This window comes from Pristiophorus japonicus, chromosome 1 (genome assembly GCF_044704955.1).
Source record: "Pristiophorus japonicus isolate sPriJap1 chromosome 1, sPriJap1.hap1, whole genome shotgun sequence".
NCBI classification, from domain to species: domain Eukaryota; kingdom Metazoa; phylum Chordata; class Chondrichthyes; family Pristiophoridae; genus Pristiophorus; species Pristiophorus japonicus.
The window spans coordinates 374,265,930-374,290,613 of NC_091977.1; the positions used below are offsets into that span (position 1 = coordinate 374,265,930).

The 24,684-nt window shown below is 42.8% G+C and overlaps 2 protein-coding genes across 4 annotated transcripts in view; one reads left to right on the forward strand and one right to left on the reverse strand.

Moving 5' to 3' along the window:
- The window catches only part of mrpl53 (mitochondrial ribosomal protein L53), a 24,613-nt gene extending 12,306 nt beyond the window's left edge, over positions 1-12,307 (reverse strand). Inside the window, exons 1-2 of the mRNA XM_070875073.1 lie at positions 12,190-12,307; positions 2,075-2,187 (exon numbers count right to left, since the gene is read on the reverse strand). Coding sequence (XP_070731174.1) covers positions 2,075-2,187; positions 12,190-12,281 — 205 coding nt within the window. The 5' untranslated portion in view covers positions 12,282-12,307. The remainder of the gene's footprint in view (positions 1-2,074; positions 2,188-12,189) is intronic.
- Positions 12,308-12,439: 132 nt separating this feature from the next.
- The window catches only part of pag1 (phosphoprotein membrane anchor with glycosphingolipid microdomains 1), a 341,614-nt gene continuing 329,369 nt past the window's right edge, over positions 12,440-24,684 (forward strand). For all 3 annotated transcript variants that reach the window (XM_070890966.1, XM_070890961.1, XM_070890972.1), the window contains exon 1: positions 12,440-12,763. The gene's annotated coding sequence lies outside the window, so the exon portion shown is untranslated. The remainder of the gene's footprint in view (positions 12,764-24,684) is intronic.

A 24,684-nucleotide genomic window follows, 5' to 3' on the forward strand; every position in this document is an offset into this window, starting at 1 on the left:
GAGGGAGGGGGGAAGAGGAGAGGAGGGAGGGGGAGGGAGATGGAGGGAGGGAGAGGAGAGGGAGAGGAGAGGGAAGGGGAGAGAGGAGGGAGGGAAGGGGAGAGGAGGGAGGAGGGAAGGGAGAGGAGAGGGAGGGAGGGAGGGGAGAGGAGCGGGAGGGAGGGAGGGGGAGAGGAGCGGGAGGGAGGGGGAGAGGAGCGGGAGGGAGGGGAGAGGAGGGGGGGAGAGGAGAGAGAGGGGAGAGGAGAGGGAGGGAGGAGAGAGGAGGGAGTGGGAGAGGGAGAGAGGGAGGAGAGGGAGGGGAGGGAGGGGGGGGGGGGGGGGGGGGGGGGGGAAGAGGAGAGGGAGGGAGAGGTGGCCAAGGTTAGTGGGAAACTAGAAGATTGGGAACATTTTAAATGACAGCAAAGAATGACTAAGAAATCATGTTTAACTCAGTTACTGGAATTCTTTGAGGATATAACGAGCATGGTGGATGGAGGTGTACCGATGGACGTGGTGTATTTCGATTTCCAAAAGGCATTCGATAAGGTGCCATACAAAAGGTTACTGCAGAAGATAAAGGTACGCGGAGTCAGAGGAAATGTATTAGCATGGATCGAGAATTGGTTGGCTAACAGAAAGCAGAGAGTCGGGATAAATGGGTCCTTTTCGGGTTGGAAATTGGTGGTTAGTGGTGTGCCACAGGGATCGGTGCTGGGACCACAACTGTTTCCAATGTACATAGATGACCTGGAAGAGGGGACAGAGTGTAGTGTAACAAAATTTGCAGATGACACAAAGATTAGTGGAAAAGCGGGTTGTGTGGAGGACACAGAGAGGCTGCAAAGAGATTTAAATCGGTTAAGCGAATGGCTAAGGTTTGGCAGATGGAATACAATGTCGGAAAGTGTGAGGTCATCCACCTCGGGAAAAAAAAAACACTAAAAGGGAATATTATTTGAATGGGGAGAAATTACAACATGCTGCAGTACAGAGGGACCTGGGGGTTCGAATCCCAAAAAGTTAGTTTGCAGGTGCAGCAGGTAATCAGGAAGGCGAATGGAATGTTGGCCTTCATTGTGAGAGGGATGGAGTACAAAAGCAGGGAGGTCCTGCTGCAACTGTACAGGGTATTGGTGAGGCCGCACCTGGAGTACTGCGTGCAGTTTTGGTCACCTTACTTAAGGAAGGATATACTGGCTTTGGAGGGGATACAGAGACGATTCACTCGACTGATTCCGGAGATGAGGGGGTTACCTTCTGATGATAGATTGAGTAGACTGGGTCTTTACTCGTTGGAGTTCAGAAGGACAAGGTGTGATCTTATAGAAACATTTAAAATATTGAAAGGGATAGACAAGATAGAGGCAGAGAGGTTGTTTCCACTGGTCGGGGAGACTAGAACTAGGGGGGCAAAGCCTCAAAATAGGGAGGAGCCTACTCAAATTAAAGAAGGCTGATATCAATTTTAATTTTCAAATCTACTGATCAGTAACTATTCCCATAAAAAACTCTTCCAAATTATTTCAGACAACATGCCTCTAGCAATACTTTCTGTACTAGTTTCCAAATAAACAATTATTATTTAATATAAAATTTAAAAAAAGCTCAGTTCTGCATAAACATGTTTAATATTGCAGTTCTGTCACTCCATGTAAAAACGTTCAGACTTCACTTGGAGCAGTCCAACTTTATACTGGTCTATGTGGCTCAAAATCATGATTAGAGGATGACCATGAACCAGAAAAGGCAATTTACAGTCAATAGCAGAGATTAGTCAGTAGCTCAGACTGACGATCAAATATGGGAAATTATATAAACGACACAAAGGTTGGATGAAAAATGCAGAGTGGCTCTTTGAAAGCTGCACATTAATACCTAAAACTGCATATCCAAATAAAGTTACCTGTGATCAGATAAATTCCTAAAGAACAGTGCTATGTTTATTGAACCTGTGATTGTTACAAACATTTATTTGTTTACTGTTTACAGTGACATGTCTCTGGGCTTCTGGGGAATGAGATGTGGGTTTCCTTTTACCATTTTTGATATTTACACCTTTAAATGGGCAAAAAGGGGGAGCAAAACTTACTGAACGTGACAGCTATAACAGGCTCCGTCTCATCATGCTTTACATCGGCTACAATCCGACAGTTGGAGTTTGTTAGCCGTGCCTTTTCTGTTCCTATTGCAGCAAGAAATTCTCTGCAAAACAAGTTGGAAATGAAATGTAAATGGACACAAACATTGCCAAAATGCTAAACTAAAAAGTCTTTCATGTTTTTCTCTATTCTTATGAGATGTGCACTATAATAAACTGTTATATGTGTACAGGTGTCACATTTGTGAGACATGCCAAACTTTCAGAAAAATTGTCTCACGTACTTCTTTAGCAGTTAGCAAAACCTAGTTTTATTTGAATTGAAATTACTGGATCCATAAACACACACATTTATGTACTGGCATAAATACAGATAATAATAAATAATTGCAGCTTAAGTGAAATGTGATGTCTAATTTAGGATTGCTAACTTTACCAGGTACTAAACTGTCAATATCCCCCCACCAGCATACTTCAAAGAGGCTAGGATGTGACATGAAATTATGCAAAGCCCACAAATTTCAAATCTCTGGCAATAATCACAGAATGTCTGGAGAAGGTGCATTGTCAGAGGTGCCATCTTTCAAATGAGATGTTAATCTAGGCCCTATCTGGCTGTTTAGATGGACATTAAAGATCCCATGACACTGTACAACCTGAAACAGATTGACTTGTTATATATTTCCTCTGTGAGACATTACTGCTGCGCTTGTATATGTAATAGCGACTACACTTCACAAGTGATCCAAAGGTTGTGATACAAGTTCTTAGATTTTAAAAAAAATGCACTTTTCATTAATAGACTGTGGAATACTGGCGACTGTAACAAGTATTAAAAAAACGTTTTTTCTGAGGAGTGTTTCTAGACCACCGCTCAATTCCTTAAACAATCTTACCTAGAATCTACAACACAGAAACAGGCCATTCATCCCAACTGGTCTATGCTGGTGTTTATACTGCACATGAAGCTCCTCCCACTCTAATTACCTCTTTCTACCTTGCACCCGTATTTTTTGATTCCCTTCTCCCTCACAGAAATCATAGAATAGTACAGCACAGAAGGAGGCCGTTCGGCCCACCGAGTGTGCACCGGTTCTTTTGAAGAGCAACGCAGTTAATCCCACTCCCCTGCTCTTTCCCCATATTCCTCCAATTTATTCTCCTTCAAGTATTTATCCAATTCCATTTTGAAGACCATTATTGAATCTGTATCCACCACCCTATCAAGCAGTGCATTCCAAATCCTAACCACTCGTTGCGTAAAAAAGATTTTCCTCATGTCGTCACATGGTCACAGGGTTTTGGGTGGGGTGGAGTGTATAAGTTGTGATACACAAGGTATCGCAATTGTGTGGGACAGGCTCGATAGGCCGTTCGTGTTCGTATGGTTCTTTTGCCAATCACCTTAAATCTGTGCCCCCTCATTATTGGCCCTTCAGCCATTGGAAACAATTTCTCATTGTTTACTCTAAATCTTTACCTTAATTCTTTCATGATTTTAAACACCTCTATCAAATCTCCTCTTAGCTTTCTCTGCTTCAAGGAGAACAACCCCAGCTTCTCTTGTCTATGCACGTAACTATAATCCCTCATCCCTGGAATCATTTGAGTAAATCTCTTCTGTACACTCTCATTTCTGCATCAATCTTATCAACCATTCCATGTGGCAGCAAGTTCCACATTCTCACCACTCTCTGTCTAAAGACATTCCTCCTAAATTCTCCATTTGATCTGCTAATGGTTATTCCCCCTGGTTCTGGACTCGTCCACAAATGGAAAGTTCTTCCACATCCACCCCATCATAATTTTAAAGACCCCTCTTAGATCTCCACTTACTCTTGCCTTTTCCAGAAAAAATGCCCCATCCTGCTCAATTTTTTTGATAGTTGCTTCCTCTCAATTCTGGCAACATCCATGTAAATCTGTTCTGTACTTTCTCCTGTGCTTCAATATCCTATTTGTAGTATGGAGACCAGAACTGCACACGTATTCCAAGTGTGATCTAACCAAAGTTCTGTTTCAATTTACATTACCTTCCTGCTTTTGTATTCTACTCTTCTAGAAATGAACTCCTTATGGCCGTATGAACTTGCGTTGCTACTTTTAGCAATTTATGTACCTGTATTCTCAGATCTTTTTCAGTGGCCTTCTTATTCCATCTACCAAAATGAACCAGCTTAAACTTTGCTATACTGAATTTAATTTGCTATTTATCTGCCCATTCTGCAAGCCTGTTTATGTCTTCCTGTATTTTGATGCAATCCTCCACATTATTAGCTATACCCACCCGCTCTCCATTAAAAAAAAGGTATCAGTAATTCTGACACCATACTTCAATTTCGGAGTCCAAATAGTTTATATAAAATGGCGAACAGTGGTCCCAGCACAAACCCCTGCAGGACACCTCTTCCCACTTTATGCCAGTCTGAGAAACTTCTCTATTCCTACCCCGTTTTCTGTTTTGTTGCCATCTTTCTATCCATTTGCACACATGGCTCCTGACCGATGTTCTCATTTAGCTGCACGACTGTCTGAAGCTCCCATGCAAGCTGCTTGCTGGTTTCTGAATGGAATAACCGCACGTGTGGAAGTTTGAAGGGATCGTGCACCCCTTAAAAATTGCAGAGAACATTGCTCCTGACCCCTCATGCTCTGACCTTTGTCATGAGGTTCTTATATGGGACTTTACCAAAGACAAAGAACTTCTGAAAGGCCATGCATGCCACATCCACTGCATTGCTCTTGTCTACTCCTTCTGTTACTTGTTCAAAGAATTCATAAGGTTAGTTAAATGTGACCTTTACAAAAATCCATGCTATTTTGTACCTTCCCCATCTCTAGATATGTTGTTACCTGATCGTTTAGTAAAGATTCTAGTATCTTTCCTATCACTATCCAGTTTTAGTCCAGGTGCAGCATCCTGCCACCGATTGTTCCAGAGTCCGGATTCTGGAACATTCCGGATTCTCGATGCTGCACCTGTATCCTGGATTAGTTCTATCTCTCGTTTGATGACAGGAATTACATTTGCTATTCATTAGAAAAAGGAATAGTGCCAGAGGACTAATGAATTTTTATATATTGATTTTAATGCTTCCACTATCATCTCCTCCTTCGTTACTTTGAGTATTTGTGGGCGCAATCCATCTGACCCCAGGGTTTTTTCCTCCTTAAGTTTGGCTAGTATCTCCCTTCTTAACTGTTGTAATGGCCCGGATTTTAATATCAGCGGTGAAGGAATGCCTTTCACTGTTCACCTCACGTACAGTTGCCCAGTGACTTTTTGAGGGCTTGTCAGCGGGGATTTCCACTATTCGGGCTTCTAAACCAGCGCGGCGCCCTCGACAGGAAATCTGTGGCGTCTGTGCGCAGGAGAAGGAACAGCGAGGCTCTTCAACCAATCAGATTGAAGTATCCTCACTGAGGCACACAGGCTGCAAACCAGCATGTAAAAAACAGGAAATATAAATGACATTTAAATCATGTACAGGAATAAAAATTGGGACATACAGATGGGATGATGGGAGAGAGATAAAAGAGGAAAACATAAAAACTAAGAATGTTTTTTTTTAATTCTGCAACATTAATTTTCTTCTGAGGGAATGAGACTCCACACTTGTAAAATTATTTTTTCAGGGCCACAGAGGTTGTTCAGCAGTAATCATCACTTATTACGCTGTTTAAAAACTCACTTAATCCTGAATGCACCAGCTCGAACCTTTTCATCCGTCTTTAATGCGGAACTCATGGTAAGTACAAGTTCATGCCATTACAGTAATTTCAATGTCGAGTCTATCGGCGAGGACTGCAATAGATCACCCTGTGGAGGAGCATGGTATTTCTGGCAGCAACTTCTGGATTTCCGCGTTTAACTGTGCATGTGTGAACACCAGAAGTTGCTGTCAGATTTACCCTGTAATAAGGGCGAGCGCTGATAGCCTCACCGCTATTATTACAGCAAAATCCGGCTAAGATCTCTCTTGATTTCTACTGTTTAGATTTCCACTTGGTTAGTCTCTTCACTGAAAATTGAGGCAATATCTCTAATCAGCACCCCTGCCATTTCAGTATCATCTCCTGTGAGTTTATCTTAATCATCCCTTCGTGGCCTAACCCTATATTAAATCTCATTTGTTACTTGTGTGCCGATTGAATACTTTACTATTTCTTTTTATATTCTTTGATAGTTTCATTTCGTATTTCCTCTTTGTCTTTTACCCCTTTCCTAAGCTCATCATATTCCTTTTTGTCATCTTCTTCTTCATTGTTTCTGTACTTTGCATATGCCTTTCTTGAGATTCAATTTTATCCTCAACTCTTTATTTATCCATGGTGTCGCATTCCTTGCTAGTTTCCTCTTGGTTTTTAGTGGAATATGTTTCTCCTGGATTCTACTGATCTCTCCATTTAACTATTGCCCGCTGTTATTCTTCTACTTTGTCAATTATTTACTCCAGTTTACCTTCCTTAATTAAATTCTCATTCCTTCATAATGTGTTTTCTCCAGTCTATTACTTTGATCTTTGTACTATCTATATATATTTATATATATTATATATATATATTCTCAATCATAATCTTAAACAATGGCCTAGAATTTGCAGTCAGCAGTGAAGGGAAGGCATTCACCACTGGCCCTGAAGTATGCTTCGCACAAGGATGTCGCAACCAGTGTCTTGAACTTCGGCTTTTCTGACATTCAATTCAAATCAATGACGTTTAGTGGGGATCCACTCGTGCAAACTGCTGCGACATCAGCAAGCTGTCTGAGCAGCCAATCAAAACGCAGCACTCTCAGACAGCGAACAAGAAAGTGAGTAAGCTCTTCAAATTCTAACTTTTTAAAAATTTTATAGAAAGCAAAAGATTGGGGCTCTCATAGGGAAAAAGCAAACCTGAAATAAAGATGGACAAACTTAAAAAAAAAATGTAAGTTTCAAAATGCTTATTTTTTATTAAAATGGACAAATTTCACACTGCACAAAATTACATTTAGTTTTCCAGGCCCTTAACATTTGTTTAGCGATAATAACACTGTCAAAACCCGAGTTATATTTCAGCACTTTGGGTCTGACTTTTAGTGAGCAATATAACAGTGTAATTACTACGGAAGAGACAAAGTTTTCGTCAGTTTCCCTGATTTGGATGGTTACACAAATTGCCGGCTTTGTGTGGGTGTGGGTGGGGGGGCACAGCACAGCCTGTTTCGGAGCAGTCAATGACAGACCGCAACATTAGGATTTCCGCACGCGCAGGCCAAATCACAAAGTTGTGGTCAGTTTCAAAGGCAAAATGACGGGCCATTATTATATTGTGATCACTGCTCTCTAGCTGTTCTCCCATGATTACTTTACTTGTTTGCTCTGGTCCACTTCCCATTACGAGATCGAGCACTGCTTCCTCCCTTGTGGGGCTTCTTGCATAATGGATCAGAAAACTTAATGTTTTTACAAATTGTAAAAACTCCATCCCCTTCTTCCCCCGCCAGTTTACTTGGGAGTAGTTGGAAATCCCCCTTGATTTATGATTCTGTATTTTCTTATTCATTTCATATATTTGCCTAGATATTTCTCCCTCTACTTCCTTTCCACTATTTGGTAGTCTGTAATATGGCGTGACCAATCCTTTATCTTAATTCATATGGATTCTCTTTCTATCTCTTTGTTAGTTATGTCCTTTCTTGCTAGTGCCATTATGTTATTTCTGATTAACACAATCAAAGCCTCCTTGGAAAAAGTGCAACAACCTCACCGACACCTGGGAATCCCTGGCCCATGACCGCTCAAAGTGGAGGAAAAGCATCCGGGAAGGCACTGAACACCGAATCTCTTCGCTGAGAGCAAGTTAAAGCAAGCGTAGACAGCCGAAGGAGCGCGCGGCAACCCAGGAACCCCACCCACCCGTTCCTTCAACCACCGTCTGCCCCACCTGTGACAGAGACTGTAGGTCCCGCATTGGACTCTTCAGTCACCTGAAAACTCATTTTTAGTGTGGAAGCAAATCATCCGCGACTCTGAGGGACTGCCAAAGAAGAGACGATTTCTTATTAACACAACTATTACCCCATCCCTTCTTCTGTCCCAGTCATTTATAACTACATTATAACCTACAAAGTGCGGCATCCCCACTGACACCTGGAAGTCCCTGGCCAAAGACCGCCCTAAGTGGAGGAAGTGCATCCGGGAGGGCGCTGAGCACCTCGAGTCTTGTCGCCGAGAGCATGCAGAAACCAAGTGCAGGCAGCGGAAAGAGCGTGCGACAAACCAGTCCCACCCACTCCTTCCCTCAACGACTATCTGTCCCACCTGTGACAGAGACTGTGGCTCTCTAGTGGACTGTTCAGTCACCTAAGAACTCATGTTGAGAGTAGAAGCAAGTCTTCCTCGATTTCGAGGGACTGCCTATGATGATGATGATAACCTACAATATTTTCTATTATCTCAATTACATCTAATTCCTCACTTTTTATTTCTGCCTCCAATGTTGTTCAGAGATGGTTCAGGTACAGTCGAGGTACATTCCTGCAAGGGGGAAAGGTAGGGCAACCAAAGTCAAACTTCCCTGGAAAACGAAAGAGAGAGAGTAAGATGAAGCACAAAATGAGCGCAAATGACAGATGTCAGGTTGAGAATATAAAGGAGAATCAGACTGAATATAGAAAGTTCTGAGGGGAAGTGAAAAAGGAAAAAAGAGGGGGGGGAAGAGAGATTGAGAATAGATTGGCAGCTAAAATAAAAGGGAATCCAAAAGTCTTCTATAGGCATATAAATAGTAAACAGGTAGTAAGAGGAGGGTTGAGTGTCAAATAGAGACTAAAAAGGAGACCTACACATGGAGGCAGAGGACATGGCTGAGGTACTAAATCAGTCCTTTGGATCTGTCTTCACCAAGGAAGAAAATGCTGCCAAAGCCATAGTGAAAGAGAAGGTAGTGGAGATACTGGATGGGATAAAAGTTGATAGTAGAGGTACTAGATAGCTTGGCTGTACTTTAAGTAGATAAGTCACCAAGACTTCCAATCCTCCTTAGATACAGGGGTGATGCCAAAGGACTGGAGAATTGCAAATGTTACACCTTTGTTCAAAAAAGGGTGCAAGGATAAACCCAGCAACTACAAACCAGTTAGTTTAACCTCATTAGTGGGGAAGGTTTTAGAAACAATAATCAGGGACAAAATTAACAGTCACTTGGGCAAGTGTGGATTAGTTAAGGAAAGCCAGCACGGATTTGTTAAAGGCAAACCGTGTTTAACTAACTTGATCGAGTTTTTTGATGAGGTAACAGAGAGGGTTGATGAGGGCAATGTGGTTGATGTGGTGTATATGGACTTCCAAAAAACATTGGCTAAAGGATCACGATAGGCTTGTTAGCAAAGTTGAAGCCCTTGAAATAAAATGGACAGTGGCAGTCTGGATACGAAATTGGCCAAGAGACAGGAAACAGAGTAGTGGTGAACGGTTGTTTTTCAGACTGGAGGAAGGTGTTCCCCAGGGGTGTACTAGGACCACTGCTTTTCTTGATATATATTAATTGTTATATATGTGGACTTGTATTTACTCTGTACAGCCACCAGAGGGCTCATCCCCTGGAGTCCTAAGGGATCCCATAATCCCTTGGAAGCACAGGTATTTAAGGAGGTTTCATAGGTTGGAGAGGCACTCTGGAGACTTGCAATAAAAGACTACGGTCACACTTTACTTTGAGCTCACAGTGTTCAGTCTGACTCTTTCTCCATACACATTAATGACTTGGACTTGTTTGTACAGGGCACAATTTCAAAATGTGCAGATGACACAAAACTTGGAAGTATAGTGAACAGTGAGGAGGATAGTAATAGACTTCAAGAAGAGATAGATAGGCTGGTGAAATGGGCAGATACATGACAGATGAAATTTAATGCAGAAAAGTGCAAACTGATACATTTTGGTAGGAAGAATGAGGAGAGGCAATATAAACTAAAGGGTACAATTCTAAAGGGGTACATGAATAGAGAGACCTGCGGGTATATGTGCTCAAATTGTTGAAGATGACAGGGCAGGTTGAGAAAGCGGTTTAAAAAAAACATATGGGATCCTGGGCTTCATAAATAGAAGCATAGAGCACAGTGTTCTTGCTCAGGCCAACATCGAAGCATTGACCATGCTCAATCAGCTCCGATGGACGGGCCACATCATCCGCATGCCCAATACGAAACTCCCAAAACAAGCGCATTACTCGGAGCTCCGACATGGCAAGCGAGCCCCAGGTGGGCAGTGGAAACACTTCAAGGACACCCTCAAAGTCTCCTTCAAAAAATGCAACATCCCCAGTAACACCTGGGAATCCTTGGCCCAAGACCGCTCAAATTGGAGGAGAAGCATCCGGGAAGGCGCCGAATACCTCGAGTCTCTTCGCCGGGAGCAAGTGGAGGCCAAGCGCAAACGGAAGGAGTGCACGACAACCCAAGCACCCCACCCACCTTTCCCCTCTTCTAACGTCCCTTCAACCACTGTCTGCCGCATCTGTGACAGAGACTGTAGGTCCTGCATCGGACTCATCAGTCACCCAAGAACTCATTTTTAGTGTGGAAGCAAGTCATCCTCGACTCCGAGGGACTGCCGAAAAAGAGTACAAAAGCAAGGAAGTTATGATGAACCTTTATAAAACACTGGTTTGGCCTTAACTGGAGTATTGTTAAGGATATGGGATGCACTGAAAGGGTGGTGGAGGCAGACTCAATTGTGGCTTTCAAAATGGAATTGGAGAAGTACCAGAAGGAAAAAAAATTGCAGGGATATGAGGAAAAGGTCAGGGGAGTGGTACTAACTGAAGTGCTCTTGCAGAGCTGGCACAGGCGCGACATGCCCTCACACTGTGTTGTAACCATTCTATGAATGTTATACAGGTAATTTAATACATTCTTTTATTTCAATACTCTTATTTTTGTCAGGTTATTTATTACTTCTATAAAACCATTTTTTCCCCTGATATTTATGTTATTTTTTTGTACTGATCTTTGCTCTCATTCCTTTTTCTTATCTTCACATGACTGTTATATCCACCCCAAGCCTCCCCCCTTTACTATTTTAAAATCCTATTTATCCTTTCTGCTAGGATAGTTCCTTCCTATCCCAGTGTCTCGTGAACTAGAATCCCTCCTTTGCACACCATTCTTTCAACCACACATTCAGTTTCTGTCCCTGTTTCTCCCCCTGCCAATTAGCACATGGCTTGGGTAGCAACCTCGAGTTCCTGCTTTTTAATTTAGTGCCTTGGACCTGATACTCAGCAGGAATTCCTCCTTGGACTTTGCTGTCATTGGTCTTACTTCTTCAATACTTGAGAAATAAAAACAGAAAAGACTAGATACACTCAGCAGGTTAAGCTGCATCTGTGAAGAACCATTTACAGGTCCTAGTTTGCCACAGCTTATGGAGGTGGTCGCTCAGGCTGCCTGTCTCTCTCTTGTCTGTACCCGGGTGGCCTTGGAGAGGGAACACATGGTGGCCGTTGGTACGCTCAAAGGCTTCTGCAACTGGAACCAGAGAGCATACTGGACACTGGGTGTAATATTTATTTTTTATAAGCTTACTTTGTTTTATCGTTTAGTCTCCTTATTAATTGTGCCCCTCTAAAAAAGGGCACTTTTGTTTGATGACACTGCGACAACTCAGTATCTCCCTATTGTTTTATTGGAAAAGGCATCTGAGGAAAAATCCTCGACCTGAAACATTAACTGTTTCTCTCTCCACTGATGCTGCTTGACTGGCTGAGTATTTCCAGCATTTTCTGTTTTTACTTCAGATTTCCAATATTTTGCTTCTGCTTTTATCTTCAACATTTACTTGTATTGCTATTCAAACTTTCACATGGTTAAAGTGAATGACTGACAGCTATTTGATTACTTCTATTGGTATTATACAACATACATGACAAGCCTGTGTCCCATTGCACTTTCCGTGCAATTGCTTGTCTTTGCATCTCAATGAATTTTATTCAAAGCATCTCTGAATAATCAGCCTTGCTCTTTTTCTAGGAAGGAAACTACGGGCCACAGGCTGCAATCTTAAAATCTCCACAGAAACAAGAAGAAAAGGGGCTTTTTTTATTCTGGAGGCCTTTCCTACCTGGCGCTGCGCACGTTAGAGTCGAAAGGACAGAACTGCACGCTGATATCTTTCACTGTTTTCAAAATCACTCTCGCCCTACCCGCCGCCATCTTACTTCACTCACCGCTCGCAACTTTTGACCGGGCGGAGTGCGACAGCCGCGATTGGCTGACTCGTGCTGCGGCGCACACTGGGAATTGTAGTCTCTTCGCCACCTGTGGTCGGATGTTGGAAGCGTCACTGCGCAGGCGCGTGCAGATTCCCCTCGCTAGTGCGGGGCTTTTTGTTCTCCCGGGCTGCGCACGCGTGTTCTTGCTCTGCACAGCTGTTTGCAGCGGGCTCGGTCTCTGTCTCTAACCGTGTGTGGGAGGAGCAGGATAGAGCCAAGTAGCGGAGTAATCGCGCTGCTGTGCAGAGCTTGTGAGGAGCAGATAATTGCAGCATTAGAGAAAGCGAGACCGCTATTCGTAATACAGTACGGTGCAATTCACAGCTTAGCTGGTGTTTGTGTAGCGCTTAAGCTGCTGGTGTTCCATCAACTTGAGTGAGGAGTAACTGCGCGAATTAGAGGCTTCTTTCGTCATTTTTCATGGTAAGTTTTTTTCCTCCTTTTAAAAAAATTCTTTTGGTTTCGCAGCCAGATTTGTGAAATATGAAAATTATTAATTCGCGGCATAACATCTAGGAACTAGTACCTAGAAAGTCTCGTAGTTTGGTTGTACTCCTCACGCCGAAGGACATTCTTAGATTTGGATGTACAGGCAGTGTAATACTTCGTGTTGTTGCCTAGAGTACAATGAAAACCTGACGTTTGTGGAATAACTTAAGGATAAAATAAACTGGAAATTTGAAATAAAGCGAATGTGTATAGCCTTGTACTGTATTTTAGCATGCTTTCAGTTTTGAGTACAGTAAATGCAATTATTTGTCTTTTATATAGTAACGGAAAAGCATTAACGCAGTGCACACAATATCTAAATAAATCTTGAAGGTTTTTCATTAGGAACCGTCACAGTTGTCTATGTCACATGGGTTCAAATATTCTGCAATTTATGTGCAGTTGAGAGTTGCAATCATTCCATTTATTTGCACTCCCATAGAGAATCCTGTAGAGGTGTTTTCAAACATCAATTAAAAGTTGTATTAAATTTAAAAATATAATTCATCCTCAACACCAGTTTTGACAAGCTTTGGATAAAGATTCCTTTGATCACATATAAAATACCGGTTTCTAGCGTGTACTTGTCCAGCTCAATGTAAAGCTTTATTATACTTGCATTTATGAACCAATTTATCTCGTCTGATGACTTTTGAATTGAGTGACTGTTGAATGCAGGCAAAACCAGGTATGGCTGTTTAAATAAATTTTGAGTGATGATGCTTAATATATGTTGAACTAACAATTTTTAGTATGCTGAGTAACAAAAATAAATGCATGGTTGGGGATTACATGTTTAGCTTGTCTTACTGGGAGTAAATAGCTAGTGATTTTGTGTAAAGTTCTGTCATCATGTTAATCTGGATTTATTGTACTGACATTATGTGGTATAGTTTGGAAATTCTTTCCACAGTCAAACCACAAAATGCAGTTCTCAGTGGTTTCTGGTGAAATTGTTTTCAAGTTCTAGCTAAGCAATTGGATGCATTACAGTACTTTTTATTGAACAGAAAATAGATTGCATGCTTTCTCAAGTTATGTTATATGAAAGCATGCATACTGCATGACACCACAGTATGTGCAGATACATGTAAGGATTTACATAGTTTTCATTTGAGTAACTCATTGCTGTACTGTAAATGTGAGACATGAATCATGTAGCCTGAATTGTGTGTCAGGATAAGAGACATGATGAAGCTGGTTCAGAAGCTCTTGGAGGACTAACAAAAAACTTGCATTTATTTAGCACCTTTAATATAGAATAACATTCCAAGGCGTTTCACAGAGGTGTTAATTTTTTTTTAAGTATGCTGATCTAAAGAAGGCAATATTTGGAGGAGGTGACTAAAAGTTTGGTCAGAGGTGGGTTTCTCACCACATATTTTCTCTATTCTTGTTTACTTCTGGATCATTAAAATCTCCTACAGTTATAATTTTATTGTTTATACCCATCTCTCTCATTTGTCAAGTTTCATTCTCAATTTCTGTTCTACTGTTTACACTTCCAATAATATTGTTATTTCTCAGAACAATCCAAAATGGATTCTGTTTGAGCACTTCTCTACCTAAATCCTTGTGCCCTTGTGCAGTGATAATTGTCTCAGTAATATTGCTACCCTCCTTGCATTTTCTTTTTACTGTAGCCCCACTATTGGTAGATGCCTTCAGCCACCTTGGCTGTATGCTCTGAAATTTTCTCGAGATCTTCTGCCTCTCTCCACCTTCCTCCTTTTAAGACCCTCTGTAAAACCCAGCTCTTTGACCAAGCTTTTGGTCACTGTGGTAGGTTAAGGAGTTATCGACAGGTTGTATGTAAAATATATGATAGGAAAATGAATCTTAGATTTTGAAGGAATACATAGAACAGTTTATGTGTTTAACTCTTAAAGAATGGTGGAACAGGCTGAGAAGCGCATAAAGTCAAACCTGTAGAAACAAACACATTCCGAGAGGTAGAGCTAACACATTGAAAGAAGTCAAGAGGGGAGCCAAATGCTCGGGAGGATGGAGGGATCAGCTCACACAGCACGCAGTCTGATAAGGGGTAAACCAATGTTGAACTGAACTAAAATTCCCGTCTTTCATGTTAACGAACGTTTCTGTGCTTTGTGAATTGAATGTTTTCTTTGACTCAAATGCGGTAACAAATTCCGTTATTTGTCTTTGCCTTACATCTGTGTTATTTGTGGTAGTTAAATTGTCATTTCAAATATTGTAGAGACTTCTGTGTTATTGCCACGGGTAGCATTCTCGATCACTGTCACTTCAAAAGATTCGTTATAGGCCGGCCCACTAAAATCTGCATAAAGACCGGCCCGACTTTTTGGTTTTTGAAGATTCTGTCGAGGGTAACTAAGAAACATAGAAAATGGGTGCAGGAGTAGACCATTCGGCCCTTCGAGCCTGCACCACCATTTAATATGATCATGGCTGATCGTGCAACTTCAGTACCCCATTCCTGCTTTCTCTCCATACTCCTTGATCCCTTTAGCCATAAGGGCCACATCAAACTCCCTTTTGAATATATCTAACGAACTGGCCTCAACAACTTTCTGTGGTAGAGAATTCCACAGGTTCACAATTCTCTGAGTGAAGAAGTTTCTCCTCATCTCGGTCCTAAATGGCTTACCCCTTATCCTTAGACTGTGACCCCTGGTTCTGGACTTCCCCAACATTGGGAACATTCTTCCTGCATCTAATCTGTCCAATCCCGTCAGAATTTTACATGTTTCTATGAGATCCCCTCTCATTCTTCTCAATTCCAGTGAATATAAGACTAGTCGAGCCAGTCTTTCTTCATATGTCAGTCCTGTCATCCCGGGAATCAGTCTGGTGAACCTTTGCTGCACTCCCTCAATAGCAAGAATGTCCTTCCTCAGATTAGGAGACCAAAAATGAACACAATATTCAAGGTGTGGTCTCACCAAGGCCCTGTACAAATGCAGTAAGACCTCCCTGCTCCTATACTCAAATCCTCTCGCTATGAAGGCCAGCATGCCATTTCCCTTCTTCACCGCCTGCTGTACCTGCATGCCAACTTTTAATGACTGATGTACCATGACACCCAGGTCGTGTTGCACCTCCCCTTTTCCTAACTTGTCACCATTCAGATAATCTGCCTTCCTGTTTTTGCCACTAAAGTGGATAACCTCACTTTTATCCACATTGTACTGCATCTGCCATGCATTTGCCCACTCACCTAACCTATCCAAGTCACTCTGCAGCCTCATAGCATCCCCCTCACAGCTCACACTGCCACCCAGCTTAGTGTCATCTGCAAACTTGGAGATATTACATTCAATTTCTTCATCCAACTCATTAATGTATATTGTAAATAGCTGGGCTCCCAGCACTGAACCTTGCGGTATCCCACTAGTCACTGCCTGCCATTCTGAAAAGGACCCGTTTATTCTGACTCTTTGCTTTCAGTCTGCCAATCAGTTCTCTATCCACGTCAATACATTACCCGCAATATCATGTGCTTTAATTTTGCACACTAATCTCTCGTGTGGGACTTTGTCAAAAGCCTTTTGAAAGCCCAAATACACCACATCCACTGGTTCCCCCTTGTCCACTCGACGAGTTACATCCTCAAAAAATTCTAGAAGATTTGTCAAGCATGATTTCCCTTTCATAAATCCATGCTGACTTGGATCGATCCTGTCACTGCTTTCAAAATGCGCTGCTATTATATTAGAAACATAGAAAATAGGTGCAGGAGTAGGCCATTCGGCCCTTCGAGCTTGCACTGCCATTCAATGAGTTCATGGCTGAACATGCAACTTCAGTACCCCATTCCTGCTTTCTCACCATGCCTCTTGATCCCCCTAGTAATAAGGACTTCATCTAACTCCTTTTTGAATATATTTAGTGAATTGGCCTCAACAACTTTCTGTGGTAGAGAATTCCACAGGTTCACCACTCTTTGGGTGAAGAAGTTTCTCCTCATCTCAGTCCTAAATGGCTTACCCCTTATCCTTAGACTGTGACCTCTGGTTCTGGACTTCCCTAACATTGGGAACATTCTTCCTGCATCTAACCTGTCTAAACCTGTCAGAATTTTAAACGTTTCTATGAGATCCCCTTTCATTCTTCTGAACTCCAGTGAATACAAGCCCAGTTGATCCAGTCTTTCTTGATATGTCAGTCCCGCCATCCCGGGAATCAGTCTGGTGAACCTTCGCTGCACTCCTTCAATAGCAAGAATGTCCTTCCTCAAGTTAGGAGACCAAAACTGTACACAATACTCCAGGTGTGGCCTCACCAGGGCCCTGTACAACTGTAGTAACACCTCCCTGCCCCTGTACTCAAATCCCCTCGCTATGAAGGCCAACATGCCATTTGCTTTCTTAACCGCCTGCTGTACCTGCATGCCAACCTTCGATGACTGATGTACCATGACACCCAGGTCTCGTTGCACCTCCCCTTTTCCTAACCTGTCACCATTCAGATAATAGTCTGTCTCTCTGTTTTTACCACCAAAGTGGATAACCTCACATTTATCCACATTATACTTCATCTGCCATGCATTTGCCCACTCACATAACCTATCCAAGTCACTCTGCAGCCTCATAGCATCCTCCTCGCAGCTCACACTGCCAACCAACTTAGTGTTATCCGCAGATTTTGAAATATTACATTTAATCCCCTCGTCTAAATCATTAATGTACAATGTAAACAGCTGGGGCCCCAGCACAGAACATTGCGATACCCCACTAGTCACTGCCTGCCATTCTGAAAAGTACCATTTATTCCTACTCTTTGCTTCCTGTCTGCCAACCAGTTCTCAATCCACGTCAGCACCCTACCCCCAATCCCATGTGCTTTAACTTTGCACATTAATCTCTTGTGTGGGACCTTGTCAAAAGCCTTCTGAAAGTCCAAATACACCACATCAACTGGTTTTCCCTTGTTCACGCGACTGGAAACATCCTCAAAAAAATTCCAGAAGATTTGTCAAGCATGATTTCCCTTTCACAAATCCATGCTGACTTGGACCTATCATGTCACCTCTTTCCAAATGCGCTGCTATGACACCCTTAATAATTGATTCCATCATTTTACCCACTACCGATGTCGGACTGACCGGTCTATAATTCCCTGTTTTCTCTCTCCCTCCTTTTTTAAAAAGTGGGGCTACATTGGCTACACTCCACTCTATAGGAACTGATCCAGAGTCTATGGAATGTTGGAAAGTGACTGTCAATGCATCCGCTATTTCCAAGGCCACCTCCTTAAGTACTCTGGGATGCAGACCATCAGGCCCTGGGGATTTATTGTCCTTCAATCCCATCAATTTCCCCAACACAATTTCCTGACTAATAAGGATTTCCCTCAGTTCCTCCTTCTTCATAGACCCTCTGACCCCTTTTATATCCGGAAGGTTGTTTGTGTCCTCCTTAGTGAATACCGAACCATTGTTCCCCGTTATGACTTCCCCTGATTCTGACTGCAGGGGACCGACGTTTGTCTTTACTAACCTTTTTCTCTTTACATATCTATAGAAGCTTTTGCAGTCCATTTTAATGTTCCCTGCAAGCTTCCTCTCATACTCTATTTTTTCTCTGCCCTAATCAAACCCTTTGTCCTCCTCTGCTGAGTTCTAAATTTCTCCCATTCCCCGGGTTCGCTGCTATTTCTGGCCAATTTGTATGCCACTTCCTTGGCTTTAATACTATCCCTGATTTCCCTTGATAGCCACGGTTAAGCCACCTTCCCTTTTTTATTTTTACGCCAGACAGGGATGTACAATTGTTGTAGTTCATCGATGCAGTCTCTAAATGTCTGCCATTGCCCATCCACTGTCAACCCCTTAAGTATCATTCACCAATCTATCCTAGCCAATTCACGCTTCATACCTTCAAAGTTACCCTTCTTTAAGTTCTGGACCATGGTCTCTGAATTAACTGTTTCATTCTCCATCCTAATATAGAATTCCACCATATTATGGTCACTCTTCCCCAAGGGGCCTCGTACAACGAGATTGCTAATTAATCCTCTCTCATTACACAACACCCAGTCTAAGATGGCCTCCCCCTTAGTTGATTCCTCAACATATTGGTCTAGAAAACCATCCCTTATGCACTCCAGGAAATCCTCCTCCACCGTATTGCTTCCAGTTTGGTTAGCCCAATCTATATGCATATTAAAGTCACCCTTGATAACTGCTGCACCTTTATTGCATGCACCCCTAATTTCCTGTTTGATGCCCTCCCCAACATCACTACTACTGTTTGGAGGTCTGTACACAACTCCCACTAGCGTTTTCTGTCCTTTGGTGTTCCGTAGCTCCACCCATACCAATTCCACATCATCCAAGCTAATGTCTTTCCTTACAATTGCATTAATTTCCTCTTTAACCAGCAACGCCACCCCGCTTCCTTGTCCTTTCTGTCTATCCTTCCTAAATGTTGAATACCCTTGGATGTTGAGTTCCCAGCCTTGGTCACCCTGGAGCCATGTTTCCGTGATGCCAACCACATCGTATCCGTTAACTGCTAACTGCACAGTTAATTCGTCCACCTTATTCTGAATACTCCTCGCATTGAGGCACAGAGCCTTCAGGCTTGTCTTTTTAACACACTTTGACCCCTTAGAATTTTGCTGCAAAGTGGCCCTTTTTGTTTTTTTGCCTTGGGTTTCTCTGCCCACCACTTTTACTCATCTTTCTGTCTTTTGCTTCTGTCTCCATTTTGTTTCCCTCTGTCTCCCTACATTGGTTCCCATTCCCCTGCCATATTAGTTTAACTCTTCCCCAACAGCACTAGCAAACACTCCTCCTAGGACATTGGTTCCAGTCCTACCTAGGTGCAGACTGTCCGGTTTGTACTGGTCCCACCTCCCCCAGAACCGGTTCCAATGCCCCAGGAATTTAATAATTGATTCCAACATTTTGCCCACTACCGATGTCAGACTAACCGGTCTATAAATCCCCGTTTTATCTCTCCATCCTTTTTTTTTAAAAAAAAAAAAGAAGTGGTGTTACATTAGCTACCCTCCAATCCATAGGAACTGATCCAGAGTCTATCGAATGTTGGAAAATGACCACCAATGCAGCCACTATTTCTAGAGCCACTTCCTTAAGTACTCTGGGATGCAGTCTGTCAAGCCCTGGGGATTTATCAGACTTCAATCCCATCAATTTCCCGAACACAATTTCCTGACTGATAAGGATTTCCTTCAGTTCCTCCTTATCGCTAGACTCTCGGTCCCCTAGTATTTCCGGAAGGTTATTTGTGTCTTCCTTAGTGAAGACAGAACCAAAGTATTTGTTAAGTTGGTCTGCCATTTCTTTGTTCCCCATTGATAAATTCATCTGATTCTGACTGCAAGGGACGACATTTGTGTTCACTAATCTTTGTCTCTTCACATACCTATAGAAGCTTTTGCAGTCAGTTTTTATGTTCCCTGCAAGCTTCCTCTCATACTCTATTTTCCCCCTCCTAATTAAACCCTTTGTCCTCCTCTGCTGAATTCTAAATTTGTCCCAGCCCTCAGGTTTGCTGCTTTTTCTGGCCAATTCATATGCCTCTTCCTTGGTTTTAACACTATCCCTAATTTCCCTTGTTAGCCACGGTTGAGCCATCTTCCCCGTTTTATTTTTACGCCAGATAAGGATGTACAATTGTTGATGTTCATCCATGTGATCTTTAAATGTCTGCCATTGCCTATCCACCGTCAACCCTTTAAGTATCATTCGCCAGCCAATTCACGTCTCATACTATTGAAGTTACCTTTCTTTAAGTTCAGGACCTTAGTCTCTGAATTAACTGTGTCACTCTCCATCTTAATGAAGAATTCTACCACATTATCGTCACACTTCCCCAACGGGCCTCGCACAACAAGATTGCTAATTAATCCTCTCTCATTACACAGCACCCAGCTCTCTAGTTGGTTCCTTGACATATTGGTCTCGGAAACCATCCCTTATACACTCAAGGAAATCCTCCTCTACCGTATTGCTACCAGTTTGGTTAGCCCAATCTGTATGTAGATTAAAGTCACCCATGATAACTGCTGTACCTTTTATTGCATGCATCCTTAATTTCCTGTTTGCCATCCCCAACCTCACTACTACTGTTTGGTGGTCTGTACAGAACTCCCACTAACGTTCTCTGCCCTTTGGTGTTCCGCAGCTCTATCCACACAGATTCCACATCATCCAAGCTAATGTCCTTCCTTACTATTGCGTTAATCTCCTCTTTAACCAGCAACGCTACCCCACTTCCTTTTCCTTTCTGTCTATCCTTCCTGAATATTGAATACCCCTGGATGTTCAGTTCCCAGCCTTGGTCACCCTGGAGCCATGTCTCCGTAATCCCAATTACATCACATCCGTTAACAGCTATTTGTGTAGTTAATTCATCAATTTTATTCGGAATGCTCCTCACATTGAGACACGGAACCTTCAGGCTTGGTTTTTTTAACACTCTGTCCTTTTAGAATTATGTTGTACTGTGGCCCTTTTTGATTTTTGCCTTTGATTTCTCTGCCCGCCACTTTTCCTTATCTCCTTTCTACCTTTTGCTTCTGCCCCCATTTTACTTCCCTCTGTCTCCCTGCATAGATTCCCATCCCCCTGCCGTATTAGTTTAAACCCTCCCCAACAGCACTAGCAAACACTCCCCCGAGAACATCGGTTCCAGTCCTGCCCAGGTGCAGACCGTCCCGTTTGTACTGGTCCCACCTCCTCCAGAACCGGTTCCAATGTCCCAGGAATTTGAATCCTCTCTCTTGCACCACTCCTCAAGCCACGTATTCATCTTAACTATCCTGCTATTTCTACTCTGACTAGCATGTGGCACTGGTAGCAATGCTGAGATTACTACCTTTTGAGGTCCTACTTTTTAATTTAACAACTAGCTCCCTAAATTCAGCTTGTAGGACTTCATCCCGTTTTTTTACCTATATCGTTGGTGTCTATGTGCATCACAGCAACTGGCTGTTCACCGTCCCCCTCTAGAATGCCCTGCAGCCGCTCCGAGACATCCTTTACCCTTGTACCAGGGAGACAACATACCATCCTGGAGTCTCGATTGCGGCTGCAGAAAGTCCTATCTATTCCCCTTACAATAGAATCCCCTACCACTAAAGCTCTCCCACTCCTTTTCCTGCCCTCCTGTGCAGCAGAGCCACCCATGGTGCCTTGAACTTGGCTGCTGCTGCATTCCCCTGATAAGCCATCTCCCCGATCAGTATCCAAAGTGGTATATCTGTTTGGAGGGAGATGACCACAGGGGATCCCTGCACTACCTTCCTACTCCTGCTCTGCCTGATTGTCACCTATTCCCTATCTGCCTTTGTAACCTTTACCTACGGTATGACCAACTCACTAAACGTGCTATTCACGACATCCTCAGCATCGCGGATGCTCCAGAGTGAGTGCATGTGCAGCTCCAGTGCCGCAATGCAGTCTGACAGGAGCTGCAGCTGGATGCACTTCCTGTACACATAGTTGTCAGTGTCCCTGATTTCCCACATAGCATAGGAGGAGCATGACCAGGGTCTGGGCTCTCCTGCCATGACTTAACCCTTAAATTAACTTAATTTGGCAACAATGCCAAAGGTTACCTACTGATAAGAAAAGGAAAAGAAAAACTACTCACCAATCACTTACCCGCTTGGCTGTGACACTTTGATTTCTTTTTACTTCTTTGTTTACTTTCTGCCCCTGCTGCAGCTGGCCTCCTCCCAACTGCCGCTACTCCAAGCTGCCGCCGCCCTTTGTAGTCCCACGCCCGCTCCGCGCTCTCGATGCCGCCCTTTGTAGTCCCGCTCTCACGATGCTGGCCTCCCAACCTTCCCCTGCATATGTCGGAATTAATCGTTTCGAACCTCTCTCTTTGATTCTGTCGTACATCGAGAGCGTCGATCCATCATCTGAGTGGATCCGCTAGGGAGAAAGGGAGATTTCTCCTCAACAGTCACCCTTCCTAATATTTCCATCTATAACGTGGTTTCCATTTCTGTTTGGTTACAGCTCTGTGAAGCACCTTACAATGTTTTTCTATATTAAAGGCTCCGTAAATGCAAGTTGTTGGACATTGCTTAATTAAACATATCACACATCCTCCCAGCAGTAGTACTGCAATAGCAGTTTAGTTTTTCATCTTGTTTAGCTCCTCAGTCCATACTGAAGATGGATGCTTGTGCACCAATCAGCTCTATCCCTTTAAAAAAAATTAGTTCATGGGATGTGGGCATCGTTGACAAGGCCAGCATTTATTGCCCATCCTTAATAACCCTTTGAGAATGTGGTGGTGATCTGCCTTCTTGGACTGCTGCAGTCTGTGTGGTGAAGATATTTGTTTGCAAAATTAATGTAAGTTTTACTATTTTTGTATAATATTTTGATTTTATATTATAGTTAAAGAATGAATTATGTCTGTTCTCCATGATCCAGTTATCCAATTATCCACTATCCCACTTCACCCGAAGACTACACGAAGACCATGTGCAACACCACAGATCATTAACTAGTATGAAGAATATAGGAAAGCTACAAAAAGGGAGATTTTAGGAAGGCTGATAGAATATGAGAGAAAATTAACCAAAAAATGTAGTAAAAATATTTTGTGGAAATATATTAGTAAGAGTATAATCAAGTTAAGGGTAGAGCTGCTAAAAGAAGGGTCCAAGTTTGTAGCGAGAGTGAAGGAATGGCAGGCAGATACTAAATAAGTGCTTTGCCCCAGTTTTTACCAGGCAGGTGGCTATTGAACTATAGAACCACAAGAAGTGGCTTCATGACAATAAGTGGAGTTTATTGTTCAGAGAGATTTTACTAAAGAAATTCCTCACACCTAAGGTAGGCAAATCATTGGGACCTGATAGTTTACATCTGAGTAATCCATAGAAAAAAAACCCATAGAATCTGACTGTATTTTTCTAAAATTCATTGTAAAACAAAATAGTATGAGAGGCCTGGAGAATGGCAAATGTGACTTTCCTCTCCAAAAAAAGATTCATAGATCGGCCAGGAAATTGCAGGCCAGATACTTTTCAGTATTTTGGCAAACAACTGGAGTTTGTAATACAGGATAAAGTTAGTAAGCAAATGAGTTAATCGTGGCCCAGGTTGTGAAACTGAATTCAATAACTGTTGTGAATTGTGGGTTGGCACTAGAAAAATGACCATTAAAGTGGCTGCATTGAAGCTACTGTTAAAAGTGCAACTGCTTCACTAATGTCCATCTGGAATGGGAATCTGTCATATGTTCCTGGGCTGTGACTCTCGTCCCACACATTTCTGAATCTTCAAGTTGACTAAGGATGGACTCTCTGACTAATGGCTGTTACATATTTGACATACTAGCAGATCTGCAGCATTGGTCACAATAGTTGGAAATCGTAAACGGACAGGGTTGTTGGGCAAAGTAGTATTCAGGGACACAGCATTGGGGTGGCTCTAGGATCTGGGAACAAGACCTGAGGTCTGGCAATACTGGGATGGGATATCTGACTCTAGAAGTATTCTGGGAGTGGGTTCCTTCCCTGCACTGGGAAGGGGGTTGCGGGTACACTGAAGAAGGAAGTTCTGGCAACACTGGTGCAGATTATGGAATCAGAGCTCACTGGTAGGGGTCACCTGGGGAGTGCTGGAGAGAATGATCTCTGGGTGGTCCTGAGATCGGAGAATGCTGTCCAGGGTTTGAGAGGGGAGATGCCTGATCTGGAAAAAGGGGAGAGGGAATCTGGGGAAGAGGACCTGGAATTTGGGGAAAATTGGGGAGGTGGTTTGGCGAGTTGGCAAGCTTAGACTCTGGCAGTATTGGGGGAACTATGGTCCAGCAGCCCTATGGAACAAGTGGGACTCAATACACCCTTAGCCCCTTTAGGTCCCAGCCCTCCTTCTA